This window comes from Ambystoma mexicanum, chromosome 5p, assembly GCF_040938575.1.
Source record: "Ambystoma mexicanum isolate Mex_15411 chromosome 5p, UKY_AmexF1_1, whole genome shotgun sequence".
In the NCBI taxonomy this organism is placed as follows: domain Eukaryota; kingdom Metazoa; phylum Chordata; class Amphibia; order Caudata; family Ambystomatidae; genus Ambystoma; species Ambystoma mexicanum.
The window spans coordinates 984,921,611-984,949,548 of NC_090930.1; the positions used below are offsets into that span (position 1 = coordinate 984,921,611).

The 27,938-nt window shown below is 44.0% G+C and overlaps 1 protein-coding gene across 3 annotated transcripts in view; it reads right to left on the bottom strand.

Moving 5' to 3' along the window:
• Positions 1-27,938, bottom strand: part of LYRM4 (LYR motif containing 4) — a 626,023-nt gene that overhangs the window by 159,972 nt on the left and 438,113 nt on the right. Inside the window, exon 3 of one of the 3 annotated variants that reach the window (XM_069613459.1) lies at positions 19,809-26,244. The exons of the other annotated variants lie outside the window; for them this stretch is intronic. Within the exon in view, the coding sequence (XP_069469560.1) occupies positions 26,134-26,244 (111 nt within the window). The 3' untranslated portion in view covers positions 19,809-26,133. Of the gene's footprint in view, positions 1-19,808; positions 26,245-27,938 lie in introns of those variants that run through there. 3 annotated transcript variants of the gene reach the window in all.

A 27,938-nucleotide genomic window follows, 5' to 3' on the forward strand; every position in this document is an offset into this window, starting at 1 on the left:
AGCAAGACAATGCATAGCAACACAGGTTAGAATACTGGGTTTGCACTTAGAAACTGGTCCCCGGTATTAAGAATGTTATAAAAGAACAATAATAATATTTATACTCTCCTGCCATTGCTTCTTTTATTCATACACTTTTAAGTGCCTGTTATACTCAACTGCCAGGACTTCTGTTCATACAGGGTCTCTGCCTGCTCCTAAAATTGCACATTTACTTTGTGGTGTACTGTATCTTTTTGATATATTATTCTGTTCGAGTTTTCCATGTACTTGCACCACATACATTCACATACTTGCAAGGGTCTTGTTCGTAATTCAATTCCCCTTTTTACAAGAAGCCCTTTTGCTTTTTCTCGCTCTGTTGGTTTATCATTATCTGCATTGGGCGAGGTCGCCGATACGCCCCAGTGTCCCCACTGTCTCTGCGTGGACTCACCCACTCTTGTTGGCGTTCCTGGATTCTCCGGCCGTCAGCTGGTGAATGCACTCTGAATAAATCCATCTCGCGACCACTTTCTATTCACTTTCCTGTCTCACGCCTTCCAGTTGAAACGTCTGCTTTGCTCCAGGCTCCGGTAAGTGAAGGTCTGCTTTCAGTCACTTGCGTGCGGCAGCTCCTGGTGTTCCTACAGCGTGTCTTGCTTGTGCAGCAGCTTCTTCCTTCTTGGTCGGTGAGCCATCTGGCTCCACTATGCCAGTCTGCGCTTTTCGGTGTATCGAGCCACGCAGAGAGGTGCAGCTCTGTCTTGCCAACAGCCGATGTCAACTCTTTGCTTCTGCTCTTTAAATTTCCCGGGCAGAGGTGTATGCGAGCAAAAACTAGAGCGCTCGCTGGGATTGTAACTTCTTTCACTCTGCATTGCACAAACTCCCTTCCTCGTGCACGTATTTTGGTAATTCTGGGAAAAGATGTCAATTTCTGATGATTGGTTTGAAAAACTTTAATGAGTATTTTCAAAGGTTTAAATGGCAAATCAGTCCTGGATGATTGACAGGTGGAACTGGAGAAGGCGGTTTCATAAGGCAGACCATTTTTGGAAGGTTGGCCTATGGGTCTGGAGGAAAGGTTTTCCCTATTCTTCATAGGAGGAGGAGTAGAGATGTGACGATATGCCATTAAGGTCTTAGCTATGGGAGGGTTATTTTCAAGGGTAAAACATGGGATACCAGGTCTCACCCAATGAAGCCATGACATCTCCCCGGAAGTTGTCCCCCACCACCCCATGTGATCATCCCTCAGGTAGCGTCTGATGTTGCCTCGCCATATGGGAGGAGGTCACCACCAGGAAATTGGTGATGACTCCATCGGATTCATCACAAATAGTACCACGTAATCTATGCCAGCCTGTAGTATGAGGTTATGCTTAAACTGGTGAAAAAAGGATGACAAAAACCAGCCCTTTAAATATTTCATTGGCTGCCAGTGTAATCCCAAATCAAGTTTAAAAACCCTGTGTTTCGTGCAAAAAGCATATTAGGGAAAGGGACCTTGAGAAAATAACCTTGCACTTAATCCCATCAATATCACTAAGGTCATCTACCTCCAACCTGCCCCACCCGCTGACCTATAGACCACTTACTATGGACAGATCATTGTGAGTACTGAGTGCTAATCTTTGTAACACTCTCAAGTCCAACCTGGGAGCAGAACAGAACCACTTGTGCTTCCAAAAAACCTTTGAAAACAGAACTGTTCCAAAATGTCCTATGACAGAACACTGGCTTATTGGCGACCAAAGGACGAGTGCTGGATACGAGATCAGTCCTCCCATCTAGCTTCACTCATTGGTAACGCTCCGAAGTGACACCCACTATAAAACTCTAAATAAAAAATGCAGCGCCTGGATTTTTTGCCCATAACAATCAGTCCAGGGCACTCAAAAAAGTTGAAAAACAATACCTGCCCTCCGCATAACATGGGTCGAGAAGTGGAAATGTCGGACACCTATGCCCCTAGGAGCTGAAATGCACTACTCTGATCATCCATTATGCGTCTCCACATTTCCTTTCAAATCCACATCCCTACTCACTACAGCTGGCTGAGACACTGGTAATGTGGTGCTTCAGACAAAGCATGAATAGATTTCAGTAAAACATGCCCCACCACTTTGCAACTAACACACAGAGGACATCTCCTCAAGGTCTATGTAGAGAATAAGCCATTCCTTTCTACAGTTCTACCCCTTCTAAGATTGCCTGTCGCACCTCCGTAGGCACCCCTGTACCTTTTATCCCATACTGCTACTTTTCTCGGTCTGCTATGTAAATGCTTTTCTGACCCCCAAGCACCACCTGCCAGTGTTATACAGAATAACTAAATACAAATGCTCCGTAATATCAGTGATCTCATGAATACCTAATTGATTAGGACGGCCTTCAATAGTGGAGCAATTTAGCATAATGCCATTTCTGGATGCATGCTAACACCTAGATATTTGCAGGGAGAGTTTCCCTTCACAGAGCTGGCAGTAATTAACCTTTCATTAGTGGGGAACTGGCCCGGTGGCTCGGTCTAATTGGCAACTGGCAGTTTAAGAATTGGTTTAGAGCGCGGAAGACAATCTGTAGTTTTGCTGGGACCGAGCTGAGATTTCTTATTTCACGGCAGGTCTCTGTCTAGGTCTTTAGTGCGACATGCGTGAAATACTATTATCCTACTGCGGAGCACCAAAAATGGACAAAGGCAAATTAAATTAAACCCACATTGAAGCTGCGATATGATGGAATCGTTCACAATCCCATACACATGTAAATCCGGGACCCTGGATTTTCATGAGTAAAAGCACGATGTTGCATAACAAACACATGCCAAGAATCCAACATGTGTTGAAGAAAAGCCAATTCCTTTTAGAAAATGGGCTGTCTAGCTTCCAGTCCTCAAAACATCGCAATGATTGTATTTTCTGTGTAATATATTAAATAATAAATCAAAACATCAGACAAACGTGTTTTTTTCTCTACTGGAAACAGGCATTAGTATCAATACTAAATACGTAAAGATTCCCACAACAGACTAAAAGTACTCTTCTTTAAATCCTACAAGTAATGTGGTATGTCAGCAGTCTGAGACAGTCTTTTTCATACCCAAGAAACTAAGCACCAGTCCACACAACTCTCAGGCAGAGCATGGGTAGCAGCATTTTAAGTGACAGATTTCCCTTGTTGATCTATTGGTGAATTGAAATCCTGGATGGCAAAGTGTTCCACGATGGGAATCGGCACTCAGTTTATAAACACTTTGGGCCTCATAAATTTGCCGATCCCGATGTTTCCAGACGGGCAAACTACAAGTCTGCCTGCTGGAGCCGCTGTGCCCAACAGGTCTGACCCTGCCGGGCGGAGCAACCACGGTAGGCAGACTTGTCACGGGAGCACAGGCACCGTTGTTAACACACAACAGTGCTGGTGCTCCTGTGTCTCCATTCTTATCTATGGCAATGGGGATTAACAAAATTGCCGGCACCTGACTTCCCAGCCACCGGACTTGGAATGGTAACAAAGAGGAACTCCATAAACCCCAGGAACTAAATGGAGTGAAAGACTAAAGGTAAACAAAGGGGTGTTCCCATATAAATTGAGTTGAGAAAGTAATTTGTAGACTACCAGCATTTACTGGACTGGTTGGTATAGTGAATAGCGGAACTACGGAGGGTGACCCGATGCAGGTAAGGAAGAACGCGAGGCATGACACTACTGTTAAAGGCCGTCATTTTATGCTCATTCCAACTGATTTTGTTGCCCCCTCCACTTAAGCCTAAGTCAAAGATGTAGCCTCTCGAGGTCAGCTTTCTCTGATTTTGGGCCCATACAATTCTAAGCGGCAGATCGTCGCTTGCCACGTTGGCCGCCATAGACAGCGACTATCTCTGAGTAAATGACGCCTGTAAGATGGGCATAAACCAGATTGTTTCTTTGGACACCCCTCTCCCAGGTGTGGTGGGGAACTTCATCCCCCTTGATGTTCCCGTTGAGAATTAATAACCACCATTCCTCCAAGAGTTCCCCCCATGCCCAACCCCTTCCCTGACTAAGTTCATCAGGACCTGAGTCACCTTTACCGGCCAGCCAATCCATACACCTACTATTCAAGTCACCATATATTGTAATAGAGTTTAGGCCTCTACCGACCCTACAGAATAAAATATCTTTGACTGCTTCCAAAAGATCTATTTGGGAAATGTTTACATTATTCCAAAAGATGTTGATTAGCGAGGTGTTGGTTCTACCAGGGAAGCTTTTTTTATTCCAGACAAGTTCAATTCCCTGGACGTAAGGGTTAGGGTTTGCTAAATTCTCCACCACAACCCAGACCTTGTTAGATGCTCCTGTCAGCAGCCCTGCCGACGGGTGCCCCCTGACACCTCTAATGGCTGGGATGCGGACAACTGAATACCAGTCTATGATGGGCGCTTCTGTCAGCCAACAATCTTGAAGCGCAAACAGGTCCGCATTTCAGAGGTGCACAAGACCAGGCTGAAACAAGTGTGAAAAACCCCTACAGTTCCAGGAAACCAAATCCAACCGTGAACACACGTCGCACACAGGACCTCTTTCATACTGGACTTCCTTGCCTCGCATTAATGGTGGCCGCCACCTAGGACCAGTCCTCAACCCTAACCGGATGACATAAACCATCCTCCCGCACTGCAAAGTCTCTCTCATTTGAGGCCTCCCCCGTGCTCTTATTGTTAATTTGACATTTTCCAGTGCGCAAACCGTGTTCGGGGGCTCTACCCACTGTACCATAGGAGCCGTTATTGGCCTACGTTCTTAACAGGCAGTTTGAAGAGATCGTAACCCCAAGCTCTAAACTCATCCACTTCTGCCAGGACCTGAATGAGCACCATACTTGATGCAAAATGGAGAATTACCTTATCCATGTTAAAACGGTTCCAGAATTCTACCAGAGTAATATCTCGTGAAATTAGGTTGGTTAAAACCTGTGATTTACATAGGATATCCAGCAACTTGGATCGATTTAAGGTAACCTGTTCCTGATCCAAGGTCAATTCCTGGAGAACCAGTTTGTTGGTCAATTCCCCCCTTGTACTTTGCACTTCATTTGTTTTATCTCCCCTTGCAGCTAGTCTCCGATCCTCCAGAATCATAAACCAGGTCACCCAGGGGTTTAAGTCTTTTTCTCATTCCTTACAAGGGTCCCCAGTGTGATTGGTGATCACCCTGTTTTCCTGGATCGTAGTTTGACCCCCCCCCCTTACAGCTAGTCTGCGTTCCTCCAGGGTCACAAAGGAAATCGCCCTGGGGTGTAGGTCTTGCTCCAGAGCAAAGCCCCCTGTGTTTTTTGGGATCACCCTATTACCCTGGCTTATTTCTCTCTCTGGTAGTACCCCCACACTCTGCATAAAGGCCCCCCTTTCAAAGTCCAGAAGTGGGTCCCGTACCTGGTGTTTCCTCCCCACGGTTTCCCACTCCCTCTCACTGTCCAGGTCACACCCTCTTCTCGTGTAGGGTGTTGGAATGAAGGACCCCCTGCATTGATCTACTGCCGTCCGCCCTCATGCTTTGTTTCGAGGCTGGAGGTGTAGACAGATTATGGAGTAGACAGATTATGGATGAACTGTGCAGTCCCCTTACGCCCATTTTTCTTCTGCCCCTTTTTATTTTTTTATTTGGGTCCTCGTGTTGTACATATTAGCCCCTGCCCTTATTGAATATCTCAAACTTATCAGGAGCATAAGCTGCCTCCCCCACCAGAGGCTGATCCGGCCCAATCTCGTTTAACAGATCTCCAGCGACCTGAATGGTGGCTGGGGAAAGACCACCCCTCCAAGTCGCTAGTTGACACACACCTGTCGGCCACCCATTGGCACACTATCCTCGTAGCACATGGCGGTATCTGCAACTTCCACAACCCCACACAATGACAAGGACATAACACTCGGTGGTGATGCACCGACCACCGACATTCACTGGCTTTCTCCCTCCCCCTCAATAATTTGGTCAACCGCCTTCAGGCCCCTAATTTACTCTTCTATATTGGTTATTTTCACCATCGTAGAAGCAAGCGCTTTGTCTTCAGCAGCCACTGCTTGCACTATGTGGGATGTTTCAACACACTGGTCCAGGCCCTGCAACATTACTGTACATTGCTGGCAGCAGAAACATCAGAAATGGCCACTGGAAAGCATGCTGCTCGCTAAAAATCACCCAAAATTGCGCAGTGAAAATCTGAAAAATAGGCCGCCATCCATTTGCCGATCTCATTGAGCACAGGAGACAAAACCCACCATTGGGCTACCGACAAAGCAGCCTGAAACCACTTGAAAATGCAATGCTGATTGCCAAAAGAAACAAAGAGCTGTTTGGAAATCCGTTTTCTTGGTTGTCAAATTTGAGAAAAAAATCATGACTCACAAACCACCACAAAATCCAACAGCCTGGCTGAGCTGTTTTGCTATTCTAGCTAAGAACCCTGTGCTAGAACCAAGATCTAGATCCACAGAGCAGAGCTGTAACCCAGAACCCATCAGATCCAGTCGAAGAGGCCGCGCAGACCAGAGTGCCTTGCTGAGAGCAGAGTCCAGGTGCCCTGAATTCTGTCCGGTGGCAAGTGAAGTCCAAACCTTTGACCAGATCTTTGACAGGCCCATTCCATTCCAAAGCCAAAGTTGTAAGTATTTAGTGTACAACTGTCCATAACCAACCTCTTAGTCTTAAGTAACCCAATCCAACCATTCCAACCTATCCATAACTGCATTATTGAATCTCTTTTGTCAATCCTAATCCTTCTCTCCTCCACATTATCCTTGATAATTATAGTGATAATCATCTTGGCGCTAATATATTTTTCTGGAGAAAGGCAATCGTCTCCTGCAGACAGAAACCATCCGGAGGCGCCTCTGGATAGGTGGCTGGGCTGTCGTGTAGTTTTGCGGCTGCATAGACTCTTTAGTGTTAAGAAATCTTTGTTCCAAATCTTCAACAGCGCATCTTTCATTTAGGAATCTTGACTTTTTGAGAAAAATTTACCTCTACTAAAACCTCTGTAACTTTTGAACCGTATGTCATAAAAACAAAATTTAAATGTCATTTTGAATGTCGTTTTGAAGCTAACATCCTCAGCTTTCAAACGAACCCTAAACGACATTCCGATTCCTTATAGTTTTGCAGCGGAAAAGTTGCCGTGAATTTGCAATTTGGCTCAATTTCACTTCATGTAAAATAGCTGTTTCTTGTTTTCAACTTCTGAATTTCGTTTTCCATCTGCTAATCATTCTATAATCATTGCTAGTGTTGACCTGAACCAATCCAAAGCAACTCTCACTAGTTTTGAATCACATTTAGCAAATTAAAATCAATTTTAGCATTTTCCCATTCATTGCAAATCAAATTTTAAAGCATTTTGACCTGTTTTTGAAGTAGTCCTGTTCTCTCTAAGCTTGCTGGGGGGAAGTGGGATTGAAACTGCAATTGTTGAGTGTTATTCCTGATACCCGTGTGCCCTCATTCCATATCTTCATATTGCATGTTGGGGGGAGTGAGTAGTAACAGGGGAAAGAGTGATCATATTGTCTTTTGATTGAAGTCATCAAGTTTTAGTTCGGTGTTGCATTTCTTCCTATCATTGCAATCTCTTGAACCCATACAAAGTATTCTCTGTTAGATTATTCTTCCTATTCCTACTTCTAATTGATTAATGAGATTGTTGATATTGTAATATCACCTATTGCTGATCATTGTTCATATTCATAAGTGTGATATTCAGATAGTATTCATATTCATAAAAGTATAATCTATATATTGTTCAATTCTTCAAATATATCTTTTAATTTGTAAAACAAACCTATTTCTTGGTTCAGTGAGACCGGGGGAATTCAGAGAGAGTGGCGTTATAGAAGGGTACATCATCCAGAATTAAACAAACGTTTGACATAAAAATATATAAATAAGGGTTTCCATTGGGCATCCCATCCTAGGCATTGACTTAGTTGGAGTGCCGGATTGAAATCACTTACAACTTGGTCCCTCTGAACACTGTTCACTTTTGTCAGGGCAAGTTCCAGGGACCTAGCGACCGACCCCAGTGTTAGTATCAGGTCCCTCTGTTCACAATCAAACATTTGTGGATCACACTGCACACTCTTGGTTCAAGGGCTCATTTAGGTACGCTAATGGATTCCCGTCCTGCGGCTCCCTAAAGCTTTGCAGTGCCTTAGCTCTGCCACTCAAAGGCGGTCGGGCCACAAAATGGCATCTAACATTTGCGTCAGTTGCCCCCTCTGTCCTCGATGGGTTTTGTCCATCCACCGTTGCCGACACCCCTTTAGGGAATACGAAGGTACAACTCAAGGCATTACTCTTAAAAAGGAAAGATACCAGGATTGGTTTCTCCTTTAAAGCCTGCACTGGCAGAGATATCGCTAATGGCTCTCCCCCCCCTGGGCCTGAGTTTCATTTGCGTAGTTACCTGCCCCCCCCTCCTTCCAAACACTCTAGATTGTTACCCTGCCCTTTCGGCTGAGACCATTCGGCAGTGGGGAATATATCGTAGAGTTTGAACTCTGCACCTACCCCTCTCTTCTTTGACCCAATGGTTCTTCACCCTGTGGGAATCCCGTGACTAAAGCCTTGGGAGGCACATTTGGGGGATTACCATCTGCCTGGGCAGTGTACCCGCACCCATCTGCCATAAACACATTAGACCCTTCCAAACACTCAGAAAAGATAATCCCCTACAGGCCATTAGTTCTAGGTCCGTAATTTCTTCCTGGGAAGGGTTGATCACCCAAGACCTATAGCTTCCCACCCCTGGCTCAACCTGAACCTCCTGTGAGATTGGTTCGAGCACTGTGATCCTTGCACATGGCCCACCTGTGGCCCGACACAGGGGGCTGGGAGCAAACTTCCTCCAAACTGTCAGTCCTAGGGTGGCGTGGGTTAGAAGCACGTTTCACAGACAAAGACTCATTCCCATTACTAGAGCGCTGGAGGCAAGCTTTCCTCATGTTTTCAAAGAATGCTTCTTTGGAGGCCTGATGTGTAAGGGTCAGCGACTTTGGGCCATGAATTTGAGTCCCTGTTAAAGTGCTTTTTTCCCACAGATGACAACTTCCATTTACTAATCATTTTCCCTGACTTATCTTCCCCAAGCTCCTCCATAGCCCTGAAGCCATGTCAGATTAGTCAAGTGCGAACTCTTAACTGGATTACTATTATGGTGGAGAGTATGTAGCGGGGGGACAGTCAATCAAACGGAGGCACCAGACAGCCTATTCAAGACTGAATTACAAGATTGAATTAAAAAGGCACCACTTTGGGGCTGAGCAAAATTAATTGAACTAAAAGCTCAGACTATAAATACAAAAGTGGAAATCAAGTGACACAGAAGCTCAAAAATGCAAAGGCATGCATCCACACTGTAGCTAGACACTGGATAAAAACAAAGTAAAAATCGAAGTCAATAAAATGTCGTAGGAATTCTCAACACTTATTTACTCAATTGAATGAATGACTAAATTCACTAAAAAACTCATAGGAATTTCTCAAACGTGGGTAGTCGAAATTAAAATATACAGATAAAACGAGAAATGGCGAAGAAGCGGATCAAAAGGCAGAATCCCCGCAGTCACCACCCTCCACTGAAGTACTGTCAAAGTAAATATATCCTCATACAGAAGCTTGTGGATTAAAGCCAGACGAGGGATGAAGTGCAGAGAATGAAAACATTAGTACCGTTTGGGGAAGCGGCTCAAAGGCGTATGCCCACAGTCACTGCCGACCCCAAAGCAAAAACAGTAGTGGGGAAGAGAGCTCACCACAGCACTCTACCAGCAGGACCTAGAACTGGCAAGAGAGCATAGAACAAACATATGCGGTATGATTGGCCCACAGGACCTCTTGCTCCCCCCATCCCACAGTGTGGTGGCTCACAGGTGTCCCCCAAAGCCTCCACCCACACCAGCAAAATCACGAAAGAAATAGTGTTGAAGCTTGAAAGTAGGCACGTTCAGAAATGACCCGAAGCGCTATGACACGGGCAGCTCTCGAAGTGGGGCTCACCAAAGAAGACCGTTGTTCAGGGTAGTTACAGTAACTAATTCCAAATTTCCTTCCCCCTTTCCTTTATACAGCATTAAAAGACGCCTAAGAAGCCGGACTGCTGGAGCTTGTAAGGGTTTATATCGGCCGTGCCCGCTGTGCCTCCCAAGCACAAGATCCTCCGATAGAGCAAACAGTAGCTAGCAGTAGCGGATGCGAGTAGGAAGTAGCACGCCAGGGTTTTTTTAAATTATGTTGGGCAAAAGCAAAATGACTATGGAGCACTCACAGACAGTATCGAACCACAGGCTCACCTCTATAGCACTGGGGTCGTGGTTCATCCAGTTCGTCCACATTGGCCATCACAATCGTGTAGCGGGTCGGACACCCGGCAGCCCAGCCGCATGAACTGCTTTAACTCTGACTCAACTCCACACCGCCGTGTCAGAGAGTTTTTGTACCAAACTCCTCAAGCAATAAACGCAGAAAAAATCCTCACACGGCTCCCACTGCACAGACTGCTCTAACTTTTACTCCACTCAGTTCCCTTTGAACTGTGTAGAAAACCCTTTGTTTGGATCTGGGGATGGGAGACTCACCTATGTAATGCGAAGGAACATTCATCCTATTATGAATCAGATCATATGTTGTATATTTCTATTGAATTGAGTTGTCATATATTTCTTTTTTGCTTTATTTGTTGTACAAGTGAGGGTCAGACATCCTTTTGTTAGAGTGTTTCCTTTAGTTTAGTTTAGGCAGGGACATCCTGGTCAGAATAGGGATAGTGAGATGTTTATCCAACCTGTATATTTAATAAAATGACTGAAGTTGAAAACCCTTTACAAAGTTGTCCGCCAAACATTTCTGACCTGTCACATTGCCCTCCAGAAATGCATACTCCTTGACCTGTTAGGATTGGAATGAGGTAATGGGTCACAACGATAGCTAAATGAAGAGCCAACATGGCCTTTACTCTCATATTCACATCCACTTGCATAAAGTGACCCTTTACCAGACTTCCCAAATAAGCTTCCCAGGAATTTCTAAAATTAAGTTCCCACCTCCCAAATTAAGGTCCGCTGAGACAAACATTTAAACAGCAAGTCAACTAGTCTTACACACATTGTGGGATGTATTTACCCATGCATCCGAGCCATACCTCAAAACTGTGCAGTACTGACATGGAAAACATCATGATGGCCAGAGCTTCCCAGAAAATGCACCGGGAAATGCATGAAGAATAGGCTGCCACTCATTTTTGCCGATGTTATGGGCACAGAAGGACACTGCCTAAAACCACCATTGGACTACCCACACAGTAGTCTGAAACCATTGGGAATGGCAATGCTGATTGCCAAAAGCAAACCCATAACTGTGGAGAATTCATTTTCTTAAATCCCAAAAAGGGGTGCAGTACCAGTACTCACCACTATCCAAAAGCCGGCGTTTTAAAACCACCAGATTTTACTTTTTTGTAGAAAACTGAATAAATGAACCCAAAACAGGCCAAAGAAAGACTTACTGAGAGGTGGATCCAATGTAAAGTTATATTCTGAAGTGACTTGAAGGTTTATAACAAGACTGGCTGAGCTGGGGATTTCAGCAGTTTAAGTAAATTTGGACTGAAAGACATTAAAAATCTCAAGGTTTAAGAGAAATGAGTGACCTACTTTGAGTGTCACATAGGTTGCAATTGTTTAAATGTCATAGTTTTGAACTTAGAATCAGCATTCTAGCTGCATATGTAAAAAAATTGTCTTGACTTAAACTGGGAAACAAAAAGTGACATTTTATCTGAAACCTGGCTTAAGGAACTGAATTCTGCCTGGCAACTACCCCCATCAGGAGTGAAACTTGAGTCACAGCTGTGTTCCCAGGCCTAGCTGCCCTTTTACTGCTCACACCAAAAGGGATATGACACTTCCCTGATTGAATTACCTGGGCTCTGCAGGAAATTGAACAAAGCCCTGTCCTGACTCAGGCAAATGTTTTATTGGCGGGAGTCGTAAATGGAGCTTCCTCTTGGCAGAAGCTGGGAGGGGCAGGGTCTCTGAGCTTGCCAGAAACTGGAAAGACTGGTTTCTGTACCATGTGACATGAAAAGACACACCTCTATAGCCAGAATATGGTTTTAGAAAAAGATGAATAACTCATAGAGCGGACATGTGAAAATTGTATAAATGACACCATAATTCTTGTGATTTTTCTGCCCACATTTTAAGAGGTTTTTAGAACCGGTGGCATGTTCAGGGGGGGTTTAGCGGAAAAGAGGATATTACTCAAAATGTGTGCATGTGAAAAATCTGACACTTCATCAACTAATGTCCATACTCCTTGCGCACATGTGTGTAAATTTGGGTCAATGTCCGGAATTGCAAAATCAGTTAAAAAGTGAAATATGTGCCATTTCTGAATGCAAGCCCCCAGGAAGAGCAAAGTTTGGACAGGGTATATCTCCTGTGATATGTGATGTGTGCATGTAATTTTAAACCAATGTTTACCTGTGCAAATATGTCTTTTGTTATCAAATATAGAATGTGTGCAATTTGACTGGGGAGTGTCCTCTCTGCAAGCCATAAAATGACATCACTCTGACACAACCTAGCTCCCCCAATCAAGTGAGAAATGAAAGCTTGGCCAATGATAAGTGGAGAGGGGCTGGCTAGTGATGCTGCTCACACACACCCATTTTAAAAACACATAAAAACAGAGAGACAGGACAGATAGGGACTTTCAAATCCATTTGCAGCTGGAAGCTCTGCCGGGAAAATCCATACTTTACCTCCATCAATCTCCAGAGAAAGCTGTGCAGAAAGATCCAGACTTTAAATCCCTCAATCTTCAGAATCCAGAGAGAGAGCAGACCCAGATCACTGTGAAGTGCAGAGACCAGAGTCCCGTCTAAAACCTGACCAGATCCATGGCGAGGCCCATTTCATTCAAGAATATAGTGTGAGTACCTAGAAAACTGTGCAGAACCAATCTCTAGTTAAAATAATATAACCCAAGCTATTTTAATCCAAGTAGAACTGCCTCCTAACTGTCACCTGTCATTTGCAAAGCTGTCACCTGTCATTTTCTAGTTGTAAGCTTCACTTGTCTTTTTGAACTTTAAAAATTCAAATCTGAAAAACGACCTTTATTTAATCGCTCATATCTCCGCGACCGTTTGTGCTAGAGACTTGCATCATCTGGAAGCTGAGATCCTAGGCTTTCTTATGACCCCAAAACGATAGTGATAGTCCTTGTAGTTCCTCTGTAATCGCGCCAGACGCATCCGCGAATTTTGCCGCGATTTGAAAATTTCTCCACTTGCAAAAAGATAGCTGCTTTTGCTTTCCTCTAAAAAAAATCGTTTGCCTCATAAAAACTATCCCTGCATCACTGCTAGAGTGAGCCTGAGCTAATATTAACTTGATTTCACTCACCCTGAACCTCTAAAGGGAATTAAAAGCATTTTAGCATATTTATTTCTTCATTTCCAGCACATTTAAAAGCATTTTGCCTGTGTTTTCAACTTCTGTAGTCTAAGTTGCTGGGTGAACTGAATTACATTTGAATTGCATTTCTGAGAACTGTGTGCTTCCTTCCATTTCCTTGCATTGCATAAAAGGGGGGGTGAATTGCCAGAGAAAAGTGATTACATTGTTTTGTTGAAATCATATTGAGTATTTTCTATACTGCATTTCATTCATTCAACCTGGCATTTCCTTGAACCCTATAAAACATTCTCTTCCACATTATTCTTCTGTCCCTATTTACCAGTGTGCTATCTTATCCATTTCATGTCAACTCCTTAGTGATTATAAAGAAGTGTGCTAGTGCCAGATTCTCCGTTGTTAATCTTTATCATATCAGATTAAGTGTGATATTCAATTATTAATTTATTATAAAGTGTGATAGATATATATTGCTTTACTTCTCAAATAAACCTTTTAATTTGCAAAACAGAACTACTTCTTGGCTCAGTGGGGTCAGGAGGATTCCAAGAGAGGGGTGTTATATAGGGGTAGTCATCCAGAACGCATGAACTGGACATAAAGATATATCAATAAGGGTTTTCATTCAGTATTCTAGACTAGGCGTTGACTTGGCTGTAGTGCTGAATTGAATCCTCTTACAACATGTTGGATACGACAGGGGATCGATAACTTAAAAGTTGACTAAGGGCGATGAAACAATTTGATTGCACACTGCTGTCGCAATATAGCAGTACTAACGGCCATGCTGCAATCAAGAGGTAAGGCATGATGTGGGTGCCTCTGAGTGCATGCATCCCCAGTGCACATAAACCAGCAGAGGACCGTAATCGGATCATGCAGCATCATTGCCATCACATCGTCTCACAGGTCACTCAGGCTGAGGTAAACCCCGCCATGTCAGTAAAAACGACCTCTTTATACCCGCCAACTGAGCCCAGCTGAATAAACTAGTTAGTGCTAAATATAAAAATAGGTTATATGGTTTACAATGGCTTACCGATGCAGTCCTCCAACAGCCTCCTTATGTGTATAATAAAAAGGCAGAGATGTTTGCTCTTTGAAAGGGCTGAGGGGCATCAGCAGCGTATTTGGCTATTGATTTGAGACTATGGGAATCCTACTCTGCGCCGCAACCCACCATAAATTCAAGACATGGAAACAGTGCATGAACCATCCAGCAGCCCATTAAATAGCTGGCGTGAGTTCAGAATGAGTCGGTGGATTGCCTCGTCTGTAAATAATCAGTTAGCATGAAGAAAGAAAAGGGACATGCTGCGTTACAATTATCAGTACTGTGTGGATATAAGCATCCATTTGCCATTTTTGGAAATTACTATGTGATTACCCCCCCTCCAACTGCAATAGTGATAAAGTAATGTACAACCGATGACTAAAGTGTTATTATGACAGGGCTCTTGTAGACATGCTCCCCATACTAACTGTAGCCAACAACCTGCCATAAACTTATAGGGATAGTCTGAAACCAGGCGGTCATCTCAGTGAGTGGTCAAGTAGGCTCCAGTGAGCATTCCAGTCGAGCAGCCCCCTCTCTCAGCCAATACACAGGTGACTTAGATTAAACCACTCGTGTGGTGTGGGGACCCCGGTCAGAGTCACATGATCTTCAGCTTCAAATGAAGTTCACGTTCAGAAAGTCCAGCCTAGCAACAGCCTACCACACAACCTAATCCCGCTCACCAAGCTTTCCGGACAGGCCTTGTGACTCTGGTTCAATCTCTGGGCGGATGGCCTGGCTGGTACGGGCCCTGTGGCAGCACTAAAGCATACAGTCAAAGAATCTTCGCAAATCACGTCCTCTTGGGACGAGCAGCAGGCAATTACTGTAGTCCTACTGAGCAGCCAGTAAGTAAGGCATGCCATTCCACCCACTGCCCTGCTCTCACAATGAAAATTCAAATTCCATTGGCTCAAAAAATAGCCAATGTATACTGAACGTGTACATGGCTTGGAGCAGACCCTGACTTCTGATTGGCCCATGCCTGCTGTCAGTCATACAAAGCACCACAATGTTGTGCTAATTGAATATTGCTTAGAGCTAGCAGGGTCTGGCCACCAGTGCCCTCTAATTGTGGGGAGATGTCAGCTCCGTTGTGAACATAGACGAACTCTCCTGGGGGGAACGCTACCTGTGATGGTGCTGCACATTGTAGTGAAACACACCTTGATTCCCCAGCCCGGACAATCGCATTAATGCACAAGCATGCCACTTGTCTCCCACAGTCTGCAGCTGCCACGGTAGGCAAAAGAACATAGTTTGAATCAAAACTACATTCTAACAGTGAACATCAAAAGCAAGGGGATGCACCTCTCTGCCCATACATAGCAGCCACCACTGCACTTGGGCTGTGTGAAGTGGTGACAATGGTTGATGTGTGCCACCACATGCTTTGTGATGCATGGCATGCCCTTTTATGTTCAGTCTCAGAGAAATGCATCCGCTCAAAAGAGATAACCCTGCCTACCAGAGGAATGAGCGTGAAGTCCTTCACTATAGAGTCCAAAAGCTCCACTGCCAAAGCGCAGTCGGCTCCGGCGGACCGTTGCCGAGCTTTGGCATTCTTGCAGACGTGTAAGACTTATTGGCAATACAATGGTGGACTGGTATGAAATACCTGCAGTCTGGGGCTCAGTGGTCCTCCATCAATAGCAGAAACGTGTACTCAAATCTAGCCAATCCAGCACAGAGTACGAAAAGCACACACACACACAACATGTAGATCCTCACAGGGAGCCCGTGCTCTACTGCATCTGTAAAAGAAGCAGAGAGACCTGCCGAACTAACCTGCTCCGGTCTTGAGGCATGTGCAACCTCATTTGTGGAATGTTAAGGGACGAACCTGAGAGTACCTATTCTGTACAATGTCAACCACCCAATTGTGCTTTATGTTTGATTGCAAAGCTATAAAATTGCTTGTAAAGCTTCGCCCAACTGGGAACCCTGCAGTGGTCAAATGTGTACAGAATTATAGTTTCGGAGTAAGAATTGGTTTTCCAATAGCTGCAGAAGGCTGGTTTGGTCCTTTCTCTGAGTGTATACCTCTGCCGCCGGTACTGAGTTCTTTGCTTTAATACTTGCATCCTTCCCTACAGGAGGACACCAGACCCTGATATATGTTACAATAAATATTTGATTTCATCAATGCGTCTGTGCCTTCAAGAAATGACCTCTTACTTTTACTATCACGTGCACTACTATTTACTATTCCTTGCTAATGTGCAGTTGCGATATATTCAAGTGTCATTTCACCTATGTGAATATTATCTTCAGTGCTTATTTCATATCAACATGCCACAAACATATATTGGTCAATAATGGTATTTTGTCATCCAGAATTATTAATGACACATAGCCAAACAAGTTTCTTTCTCATTCTTGAGAACGAGAAGACATTCGTCAGGAAATATTCAGTTAAAAAATACGAACAAAAGCCTATGAAAGTGATTTACAGTTCTCAAAGTTCATTCCATTGTGGTTTGATCTTTAATCTCTTGTAACACAAGCGTAAAGAAATGTGTTTGTAGTTTTTCTAATATGAACAACAACTTACACTATTCCAAGACATAGGGCCCCCTTACTAAATTGGCGAAAGGTTTTCCTCGCACGATTTTGGGCCTGCAAACCTGCATCCCCGTTTCTTTTGTTTCAGCCAAGAGTTATTATTCGTGTGTCCGTTTTCAGAAAGAAAAAAGATAACCTGTCTATTTTTCAATTCATTTCAACTCTGACCAGTACCTGTGCCCACAGTATGTCAGAGTACAAGTTGCCAGAGCGTCTCTTTAGTCAGTAGGAATGTCTTCCTTTGTTAAAGGGCTTATTTTTTTATTTCGCAGACAGCCTCTACAATTCGTATAGTTTAATGTGTTTGCTTCAGGTTTTCACTTGTCTCAGTCACGCCAGCTGGTTGGTTAATCAAGTCAGTTTTTATTAAAAAAAGTTGCCAACCTCAAAATCCTGTATCAGGTTGTCCTCTTGATCTGTCGTTTCATTTCATCATTGAGGCTACTTGCAGAATAAAACTTTCTAAGCCATTGTGTTAGATTATTTGCATCAAACTTCTTGCATAGGTAATTCTTAACTTTTAAATGGTATTAAAGGAAACGTTACCCATTTAGCATTGTGTCAAATGATATTCCATTCAATCATGTAATGCGACTTTTTGTGCTTATTTTATTTATTTAGATTTGTAAAGCACACTGCAGCCCTTGTGCATCGAGGCGCTAAAATGAGCTTAGGAAGGCTTGATTCTGGGTTACATGAATGCCGCCCATGGAAGATTCTTAGACATGGTAAAGGTTTGTACCACATACTTAGGAGGGCTTGAATCTAGGTTACATGAATACCGCCCATGGAGGATTCTTAGACATGGTAAAGGTTCGTACAACATACGAATGACAAGGTTACATAGTTGCAGGTGCTGCCGTAGTCAAAACAGGTTTAAAACAAACGTATCAGACAAAAAGCCTAGTTTTGATCGCCTTGTGGAAGTCTGCATGACAGTCAATGCTCCTGAAGCTTACAATGAACTTTTGTTGCAGGGCATGCAACATTGTGTACGATTCATTTGTTGAATTACTATCCACTGCAAATCTTCTGCTGTGCGTCAAGGTTTGCGATACCGAGCGACTATGGTACCTATTGCTACTTTATTCTAATGCATCTGCAAACACCCACATGCAATCGGAGGGCATATATTGTGTTCTTTGTTATCAATGATGAAATGCTGTTCGACTTCTGCGGCCGACACCACAGTTTAGGAAAGCCAACCACCACTAATCTGGATCTTTTAGAGCAGGCACTCACCCAGCGCATGCATCCCACAGTTTAGGACATACCCACATTTCTGTGATTTCTGGTGGCCATGATTGCTCTTTTATTTTTAACTTGATGTCACTGCGAATCAAGTAATACCAGGCAGTGCTACTTCTTTGGAAGCCATAGAGAAGCCAATCAACCCTAATCTCTGCATGTCTGATGGTGTGCCAGTGCTTGGGCATCATCGGTTTTAAAGGCTATGAAAGAATTAAGAATACACATGTTTCAGTGTTCTCCTTCTGCATCATCTCTTCTGGTAAGGTGTGCCAATTGTTAATGCCAGCCCCTTTACATACACTATGTCTATGCAAACACAGAAACTGTCCATGGGGCCTTTTCGACTGACATAGTACATAAAGAACAAAAAGAGAGCTAGAAAACCTAAGCGGTGAGCTATTCTAGAGTGGTTATTCTAACATGATCAGGCATACTATATAAGCATATGCTGCAATTTCAGTCATCTGGCTCAGAGTTGGCCCTCCCTGGTGGTAGCTAACTACATTCACCTTGAACTGTGTATTTCTGGCTGGGTCACTCTGGCCGCTAGGCTTAACAGTTTTTGGAATCATTATTTTGGAGATTGTCCTGTGAGAAAGGCACATCTGGGCAAAAAGCCATCAATCCTTAACAGCCTGCTTGAGCACATCTTGATTCCATCACACAGCCAAACACTACTTGGTATGATTTAACTATTGCTCTCTGAAAACAGGCCTCTCCTGTACTAGAGTCCAATTGGCCATATTCACACACATTAGAATAAATAACTTTTTATTTTCTGTGATCCTAATCAAAGGTCCTCGGATGTTGGATCAACATGCACAAGTAGCAACCACAAAACACGCCTGATCCGTTTACCCTTCCTTTTTGTCCTGAGAGCCGCTCTGTCCCCAAACTCGTATCCTTCCCCTCTGCTCCTGTTCCTCGACAGGGTAAGGTCTGGATTTCCTTGATGGGGACACAACATACAAACGTCCAAGCACTCCTTGACACTGAAAGACCAACATGGTAGTGATTTGGTGCAGCATAAAACCCCAGTACAAATAAAATAAGAAAAAGGCTAAAATGAGTTGTGAGCAAACACTGGCACATGCTCAACAGAGGCTTGTACAGAAGTGTTATTGATAGCCCAGGAATTAGATTAAAAACGCATGATGGGGCTGGACAGCGTATTGAGGGATGTTAGGATGCGAGCCATGGTGGAGCACTGAGAATACTTGCGATACTCAGCACTTGAGCGAGTAAAATAAGTTTGCCCAGCTCCCCACCTGGGGGCTGTTAATTGCTTCTTTCATATGCAAGGGCCTTGCAGTGCTTTATGAGTGGGACTCTTGGGCATAGTGATGCAATATTTGGGGTTCGGGCCTGAAAAGTATCTTGCGCAGTCTCAAACCCCAAGTAGCTAACACAACTTTAAAAGAGGTGTGGCCTATGTAAAGGAGTGACATAACAGCCCCAATTAAGTTTCCATACGTGCAATGAAAGAGAAGGCATTCCACTTTGAAAGATTTATTAAAATATAATGAATGTTCTGTAAAAATATTTACCAAAACAAATATGTTCAAATAAAAAATAGATTAAATCCAAAAAGGTCAGTGCAACATGCAATCCTAGTTATTTCGAAAGAAATCCATGCCTCTCCTGTACTGAATAAAATCGTTGTAATAACACGATGGCAATACAATACAATATGCTGCCAAAATCAATCAATAATAACCCTTCCGTGTTTGGAAACAGCCTAATTGCAAATGTGTGCAACTAGTCTAAACATGGCTCATACTGACATCTACTGTTGCAGAGCAGTATTGACACTCATTTTATTTACATTACTGAGGGGAAGGCATCTGGTAGGGAAAGTCAGTTTGGAGAGCCGGAGCTCAAAGGCAATATTTGGAGACTGCTGGAGTTGAGCCCCGGCTTGCCCCAGGCCACTTAAAGCCCTGGGGCCTTCATATTAATTGTTTTAATGCCTCATTTAAATGGACGCATCACATATGAGAAACACTTTGCGGGCATAGGAATTGGGCATCGTCTCCTCCAGGGTGCATTCTTTTGTACCTGAAATGCCTTCACCTCCACACCCTCAAACTGGCATTTGTTCTCGATCTCCCCCGCAGCTCGAATCTGGTTTCAGCCTGCCCTCTCGCCAAAAAGGCAATCTGTGCCTTCAAGTAAGTACCAAATGGACACTTCTTTTTTAAAACATTTTTAAACGATACAGTTTATTTCCCTTGCACATGAAAAGGGATGTGCGTCTACATATATGCATTTGTTCTGGGCCGTGCCTAGGATTACCTCTTTATAAAGTTCCAGAATACATGCAAACAAGACTGTGCTATTATCACCAGAAAGGAATGTATGATCATGGGATATGTGGTTACGTGTCTTAATTGCAGGCTGTTGCAGTGTGTGGTCCTGGGCAAATAATTGAGACCTCACTGTGCTTGGGGAGGCAGGGGGTGTGTGGGTCCTGGGTTACATTACGTTACTGGGATTTATACTGTGCAGTACTGAAATGTGCATGGTGTCCAGGCGTGCTAGAGGATCTCAATGGAAGTGGGTGTGGAGGGGGGCGGGTTAGCTCTAAAGATTCACTTTGGCTGGCTGTGAAGTCCTACTATTGGATGTAATCTTATGATTTGAGTTGTCTATTGAATAGATCTGCAAAAGCAATTGGACACTAATTTTGATGTGTGACCATCTCGACTCTTCAACTCAAATAGAGTCACAATACCAGTGAGACATTGTTCTCAAATGAATGAATTACCATTTCGATGTAATTTGATGTTTTTCTTGGATATGAATAGACTGCCATAAGTAATCGGGTAGCAATCCCCATGTATGAATGCTTTGACTCTTAGGGAGTCTCCATGTTTATTGTAGTTTTTCTTTTTTCCTTTGTTGATGCCAATTATTATTATTGGACTCTGTGTACTTATGATGTTCTTTTATGTAATATGTGAAAATTTGAGTTTGTGGAAAAATGACATTCTCTGTAATAAACGGTGCCTTTTTTATACTATTAGGTTCCATGTCTAATATAGTTGACAAAATGGCAAGAATGGTTAATTTAAATGTATGACTGAAGTCAACATGTATGTGATATTGCATTGCGCAAATAGCTGAGAATAGGACACCACCTGAGATAGTGACTAGAGCATCCAGCCAGAAGTGATCCTTTTTCTTCATCTTTTCTTTTTGGAGTAAGTGAGGGTGCAGCAAAACATTTTACTGCACAACCTATAGACCATTTTCCTGTGGGGACAGCTTTTGTTGTTTGTGGTAATCAGGAGTAACACCACAGAGCAGTGAAACCCACACTAATTGTGACAACCCTCCTCCACAGCGCTCCACAGTCGCAGCACCACTTGGGAGCTGCAGCAAATCGGGAGTTGTGCTGCAGTCTGAAGGAGTTATGTAATCTATGCCGCAACTAGTGTAACGCCCCCCCACCCCCCGCTACACCCACTCCTGCTTCCTGTTGGGGTGATTTGCGGATTTAGTGATTAACTGAGCAACTAAGTCAAAGGAATTCCCAATTGTCCAATATTACCGAAGTTCCAATTAGCTTTCTTTATACAGGCAGAGTTTGTTTGTAGCCACCACCCAAATGATATATTAGAAATGTTCCCCAACCATAACAGTGCAACAAATTATCATCATCTGATATTTTTCTTGCCGGGTAAATGTATTAATGGACAAAATATGTAACTAGCACGCCCATGTCCATGTCCTGGTTAGTAATGTACATATTCTATTCCTTTGCTTAGCATGAAAAGTGCATAATTGACTGATAGGTGTCATGCATACCTAACCTTTTATGATTACTTAATTAGCATATCCTTTTTTGTATGTAAATAGTTAGGGTTTGATGCAACTTTACTAGGGGCCCTCTAGGGCTCTCAATAAGTAAATTACCACCAGTAGTCCAAAAGGAGTGCACACAGATCAAGAGGTAACGCTGTTTATTACAGCTGGGCGAGCACAAATCAAACAGCACAGTGGAAAGGAACTAATTGATGAGAACTGACAAACTAGCTCACAATGGACAGTCGTTTTTATACCACTAATACATGTTTGTACAATTTGAAACAGTTGCACTTCAAACTACATTTCTTCTTGGTTCTCAAGAAGCTGACTGGCTGCTGAATAAATATGTGAATACAAAAATAAAAGCTGACTGGTTAGTGTACGTCATACCCCTATAGCTAGACATACATTAGTTAGACATGATTGAAGCAAACAGACCTACCCCCTTTCAGCCCATCTCCTCCCCGTGATATGTCATTTATAACGTGCCTGTAGACATGTGTTTCTAGACATGTGTGGCGCCACATTGCTTCCTGCTCCTCTCTGCAAATACTTTACAATTAGTAATACATAATTTTCCTGCCCTTCGGGCCTGTATTCTTCTGCCATTGGTCAGCACCAGAAAGGAAGGAACGTGAGACACCCTAACTAGTGGGAAGGGAGACATTCACACAGCACCTGCAAGATAGTAACTTTGCAAACACTGTTGGGGAGACTCTGTGGGTTTGTTACTTTCCAGCGACACCAAATCTTACCGTCTGATTGCTGTGGGACTGGCTCGCCGACCTTGATTACATCACTTGATGCTGTTTCAAGCGACTGCGGTCTGCTGGAGACGAGCAGCCTGAATTCAGCTCCCCCCCCTCCTGGCACACAGGCTAGGTGATCAAAAGTGGGCCTAAAAGGTGAAGCCCACCTGCAGTGATCCTATGGCGACTTCTTACCTGCGTGACTTTCTCTTATTTGTGCAGCTACTTCCCTTGTGTCCATGGTATGTTATATACAAAGTGCCCCCCTCATTCCCCTCCACGCCTGGCCCTTGGGGCTGGCTAAAACTCCCTTTGGCCCCATTGTTTCCCCCAGAGAGGGTGTCCCAGCCCATCCCCCTTATTCCCGCAATTGGTAGGTGCGTCCCTTTGTCTGGCGCTGAATCAGCACCTTCTTTACATTCCCCCCCTTCGATCGATCTTCCGATCGACACTTACTGCCCCATCATTTCCCTACTTTGTTCCTTGGGCGTCCATAACCGTGTTACCCTGTCCGAGTCCCCTTCTCCTTCCTCAAACTTCCAGTATATCCCCATTTATTGGCAGATCCCGTCTGCATTTGGGGAGGGTGCTGCAAAAACCACACACACTCCGTCCTCCCCCTCCTTCACCCGGGGCGGTTGCCTTTCTAACTCACTATCGTCATCATCAATTTTATTAGCAGACATTATATACCATATTTCTCCTTTGCAGCATTTGCACTGTTTGATGATCCATGGGGTGACGCAGAAGGCAACGAGAATCACAGCAAGCACAGGGGCAGTTATTTTGAACATAGTGTCAGAAACTTGAGGGTATTTTCACTCCTGAACTGCTTGGATCCTCTGTGCAGGTGGACAGGGAAAGGCCATCGCTATTGGATCCCGACCCTCGGGGCGGAGAAGCGAGAGAGGATCACCTGGGTGGAGGATCCATGGGGACTGGAAGTGGGGTGCCCTCGGGCGAGACATGGTATCCCCCTTTCCCTAGCAATGATAAACCCAACCCGTCCCCCATTTTCATGGGCTGTTATAAGCCAGTTAGCCTCTTTTCTCCTCATTTGACAGTACTGGGACAAAGAAGATGCAAACAAGAGCAATGAAGACTGTGTTCTTTTACCACTTTGTACTGGGACGAGGACGAGGTCTGTTAGGAGCTGTGAGGGGCAGGCATGTCCCCTTAACCAGAGTCTGGCAAACTTAATTGAAGCAAACATGCACCCTGTGGGAGAGCTGCAGGTGTATAAAGGGAGACGAAGACAGCAACACAATGAGAGGGCGAGCCAAGAGAGAGAGAGAGCAGAAGCAGCAAGGCGGCCAGTGCAAGCAGTGGGGAACCCGATGGGAGCAGGACACTAAGACAGTGGGAACCATAGAGAAAGGTGGTTCATGGAAGCGTAGCGTGAGAGCTGCGAATCCCCAGAGCTGACTAAGTGAGCTGAAGGGAGCCGGGCAGGAAGGATGTCCCCTTCCTTTCTGCTCGAGGTGCTCGTTCCCCAGTGTTGTAGAAGCAACACCGGAGTGTCTGTGGGGCAGGAGTTGGAGCCCTGACACTGAAGACAGAAGGCTGTGTGACCCGAGCTGCAGCCAGAACGGTCAACGTGACTGGTGAGCTTCAAATGAAAGTGAAACCCGGTGCGCAAGTGTGCAAAGTCTGTTAATCAGGAATACTTTGTATCAGAGAGGTTGCGTGTCTCAACCAAGCACATTTTCGAAGGTTTCCGAACACCAGGCAAGTCAATTTCAATTAAACTAACAAATATTGAACAATGGATAACGTGAAATTGAACTACAAATGAAATCTGTTATTATTAAATAATGAAATGAAACAAAACTTTATATACAATGAAAACTAAGACATTGTGAATGCAAAAGAGAATGGAATTTCAACAATAAACAAATCCCTATGTATTGAATTTCTAAATGAATACCACTTCCATAGAATACTCAAAGAAAATAATATAACCTTAAAGAACACTTAAAGTATGTGGAGCTTTGGAGTACATGCAACTTCAAAGTATAAAACAAAGGGATTGAGACTTGTTTACAGTGGAACTTTAAAATGTAAATAACAGAAAGGAATATTGATACCAACTTGTGTGAAAGCTACAAAAAGGAAATATTTGCAAGACGAAATAATTGAACTGTGGAAATTGAAATTAAGACGACAAAGATACTTTCCTTTTTGAATTGTGGTGTTCAACAAAATTGACACTTGGGAAAGGGAACCCTTGGGATTTGAGACATTTTGCTGGAGTGAGAATGAAGTCTCAAGGTTCCTTTGTGAGCTGAAAGTAGGCTGTGAGCTGGAAGAAGCTCGGGACTTTAAGTTGAACACTGTTTCTTTTTACGTTGACATCCCTACACATTTGTTAACTGCAGTTGTGAGGGCAAGCATATGTTCTGGACACAGACAGATTTTTAAGTTGAACTCTTTGACTCAGACTTCGCCTAGTTTGGTTTAGGTAGGGAAATCCCACCTTAGTATAGGGCAATTTGGGCTTTTAACCATCCTGACATTTAAGTTAATAAAGTATTTTATTTGAAACTCTGAATATGTTGTCTGTGTCCTGCTAGATGATGCCTTAACAAAAGCCATTAGTCACTGGGGCACCCAGGCAAGTAATGAGTCCAGCCAACAGTCTGAAGCGGTATCATGTGTTTCTTTTACCATTTATTCATGTAGTGTATGCATCTCCTCGAAAGCCTCCTTGAGAGTTCCATTGGCAGCATCATTAGTGGGTCCTGCTGTGCAGCAGCTGCATTCAATTTTATGGCAGACCCTGCCCTCCATTGCAGTAATTAAATCAAGAACAAATCTGTTCTGTAGGGCCACCAGGTACAGGGCACGGTGCTCTTCTCGCACTGCATTCAGTCCTGTTTCGGCAGCATTTGCCAACTGTAGCACCTCACAGCGGGTAACCTGGAGCCATTTGGTGTTGGCGGCTGCTTGTACCCCGGGAAGTAATAGAGAGGTGAAGAAAACTGATGCTTTGTTGAAAAGTCGTAAATGCTGTGGGATTGTGTCCAAACTCTGGGCTGATTCAGCAGATCAACGGTTGCTGCTCCTTTTCTTTCTCGCCACTTGCTCTTGCTTCTCTCTCACCTCCTTCTGCTCCTTTTCCTTGTTCTTTTGCCTTGATGTGGAAAGTTCTTTGAAAGGTAACAGGTCTGCCTGGGGCATGACCAATGCAGGGTTGTGGAGGGTCACAAGTGCACATACCCCTCCCCAGTCTTGAGACAGCTTGGCATAGGCTTTGGATCTACATGCCCACCATACGCTCATCACCGCTGCTGTCCTTGTCTGCAATTCCGGGATGCTCATCGTCCTCTCGCAACCAGTGTTCATCCCCAGTGCAGTTGCCCCTGTTGCTCTGAAACAGAGAATGGTGTGTAAATGGCTTTATGTACACCGGACAGTGTTTCTCATCTATACATGTTAAGGCATGTATGTTCATATTACCCTGCATTCGATATTTATTTTCTTTACCACAATCTCCTCATATCCCACCAGCCCTTCTGTCCCACACATCACCCTTACATTCCCATATTCCATCTTGAAACACCAAACCATGCATTTGCATCAGGGGTCTGGAGTGGCACCACAGTATATCATGCCCCATTGAAGTTTTGCAATATATTCTCCTATGGGCAGTAGCCAATTGCTCTCACCTTTGTGCCCATTCGGTATTGTACTACAATATCACAAGCTTTGTTGTCTCTTCACTGGCCATGCTTTCAAGTTGTATGTAATTATCTGCTTATACCTTCTCCCCTTCGTCTATCCATTGCACTTCTACTGTGTGCCCTGAAACAACCCCCCAAAGTTCTACATAAGGACAAGTGCATCAGGCGTCCCCCCGTTTCTGCAGCAACTTCCAGTGGCAGGAATTGTTTTGGTGTCTCTAACGTGCGGGATGAACAGGCACACAGCAACTGCCATTAGTGTTCTCTCGCCCCACCCTTTTCATCTCGTTGTACCACATGTTTCCCTTTCCTGATGCTGTGTCTCTCACTCCCTAATGGAGTCATAACTTTTTGGTGCTAAAAATGCCTTAGTGCATGTCTCCTTTCCATTGTCGGTGGGTACACCCCTACCTTCTTTATATGATAGAAACCAGAAGAGAAGGAAGAGATAAACAAGAAAAAGACAAAGCAATCCTAGCCCTATATTTTTCGCATCATATTTGTACTTTCTTCCATTCCCTCCACTTCTCTCTTGCCCACCTCCATCTCCTCCAGTGGGCTTTCTGTAAAGTCTGATAGCAGTAAAGAATGTCAATGATAATTGGGTAATACTTCCCATCAAGTTGCATTTCTCTCTTCTCCTTCCGTTGTACTGCTGATGACCTTGCAGACATCAGTGATTTGTGCCCATGCCCTCCTTTCTTTCCCTTTTGCATACTTATCTTTGTAGGGGCCAGTGAACCTTGACTGTTGCCACCCCTGCACGATGTTACAGACAAGTACTTTATCCCCCAGGTAGAGGACGGCGGTGCTTGTAGGTTTCTTCCTCTGTGTGTGCACTTGTCTGTTCTTTAATGTTGGTCAGCTGACTTGTTGCACATTAAACTTGATGGGAAATGTATTTGAGGGCAGCTGTCATTTCAGTTAAGTACGTTTGTAGCTCTTCTCCCAGAACCTGTGCTGTTGTATTAGCATCCGAAACTGAACGTGCAGGAGGGCCAGGCGCATGCATCCTCCTGGCAGTTACAATTTTGTGCAGAGTCAAGTGATGATCTGCTCCAGGTGAGTTGCGAAGTCAAAATGTACCAATGGGAGGCAATATAGCCAGTTTTTGCACAATGTCATGGTTAGCTTTGCTAAGCGTTCTTTAAGCAAGCAGTTTAATCTCTCAACAATCCTGCTCCCCTGTGGCGGGTACACTGTGCTTAGCCTGTTTTATTCCCAGGTTGTGTGTTATGTCCTTGAAAAAGGTCATTGGCAAAATGTTGCTCATTATCGGACCTTATCTCTTCACATACCCCCCCACCTCAAAATACCTCCTGTACTAAGAATCTTGCAGCCTACTTTGCGTCATTTTTAGCACAGGGCCCCGCCTCAATCC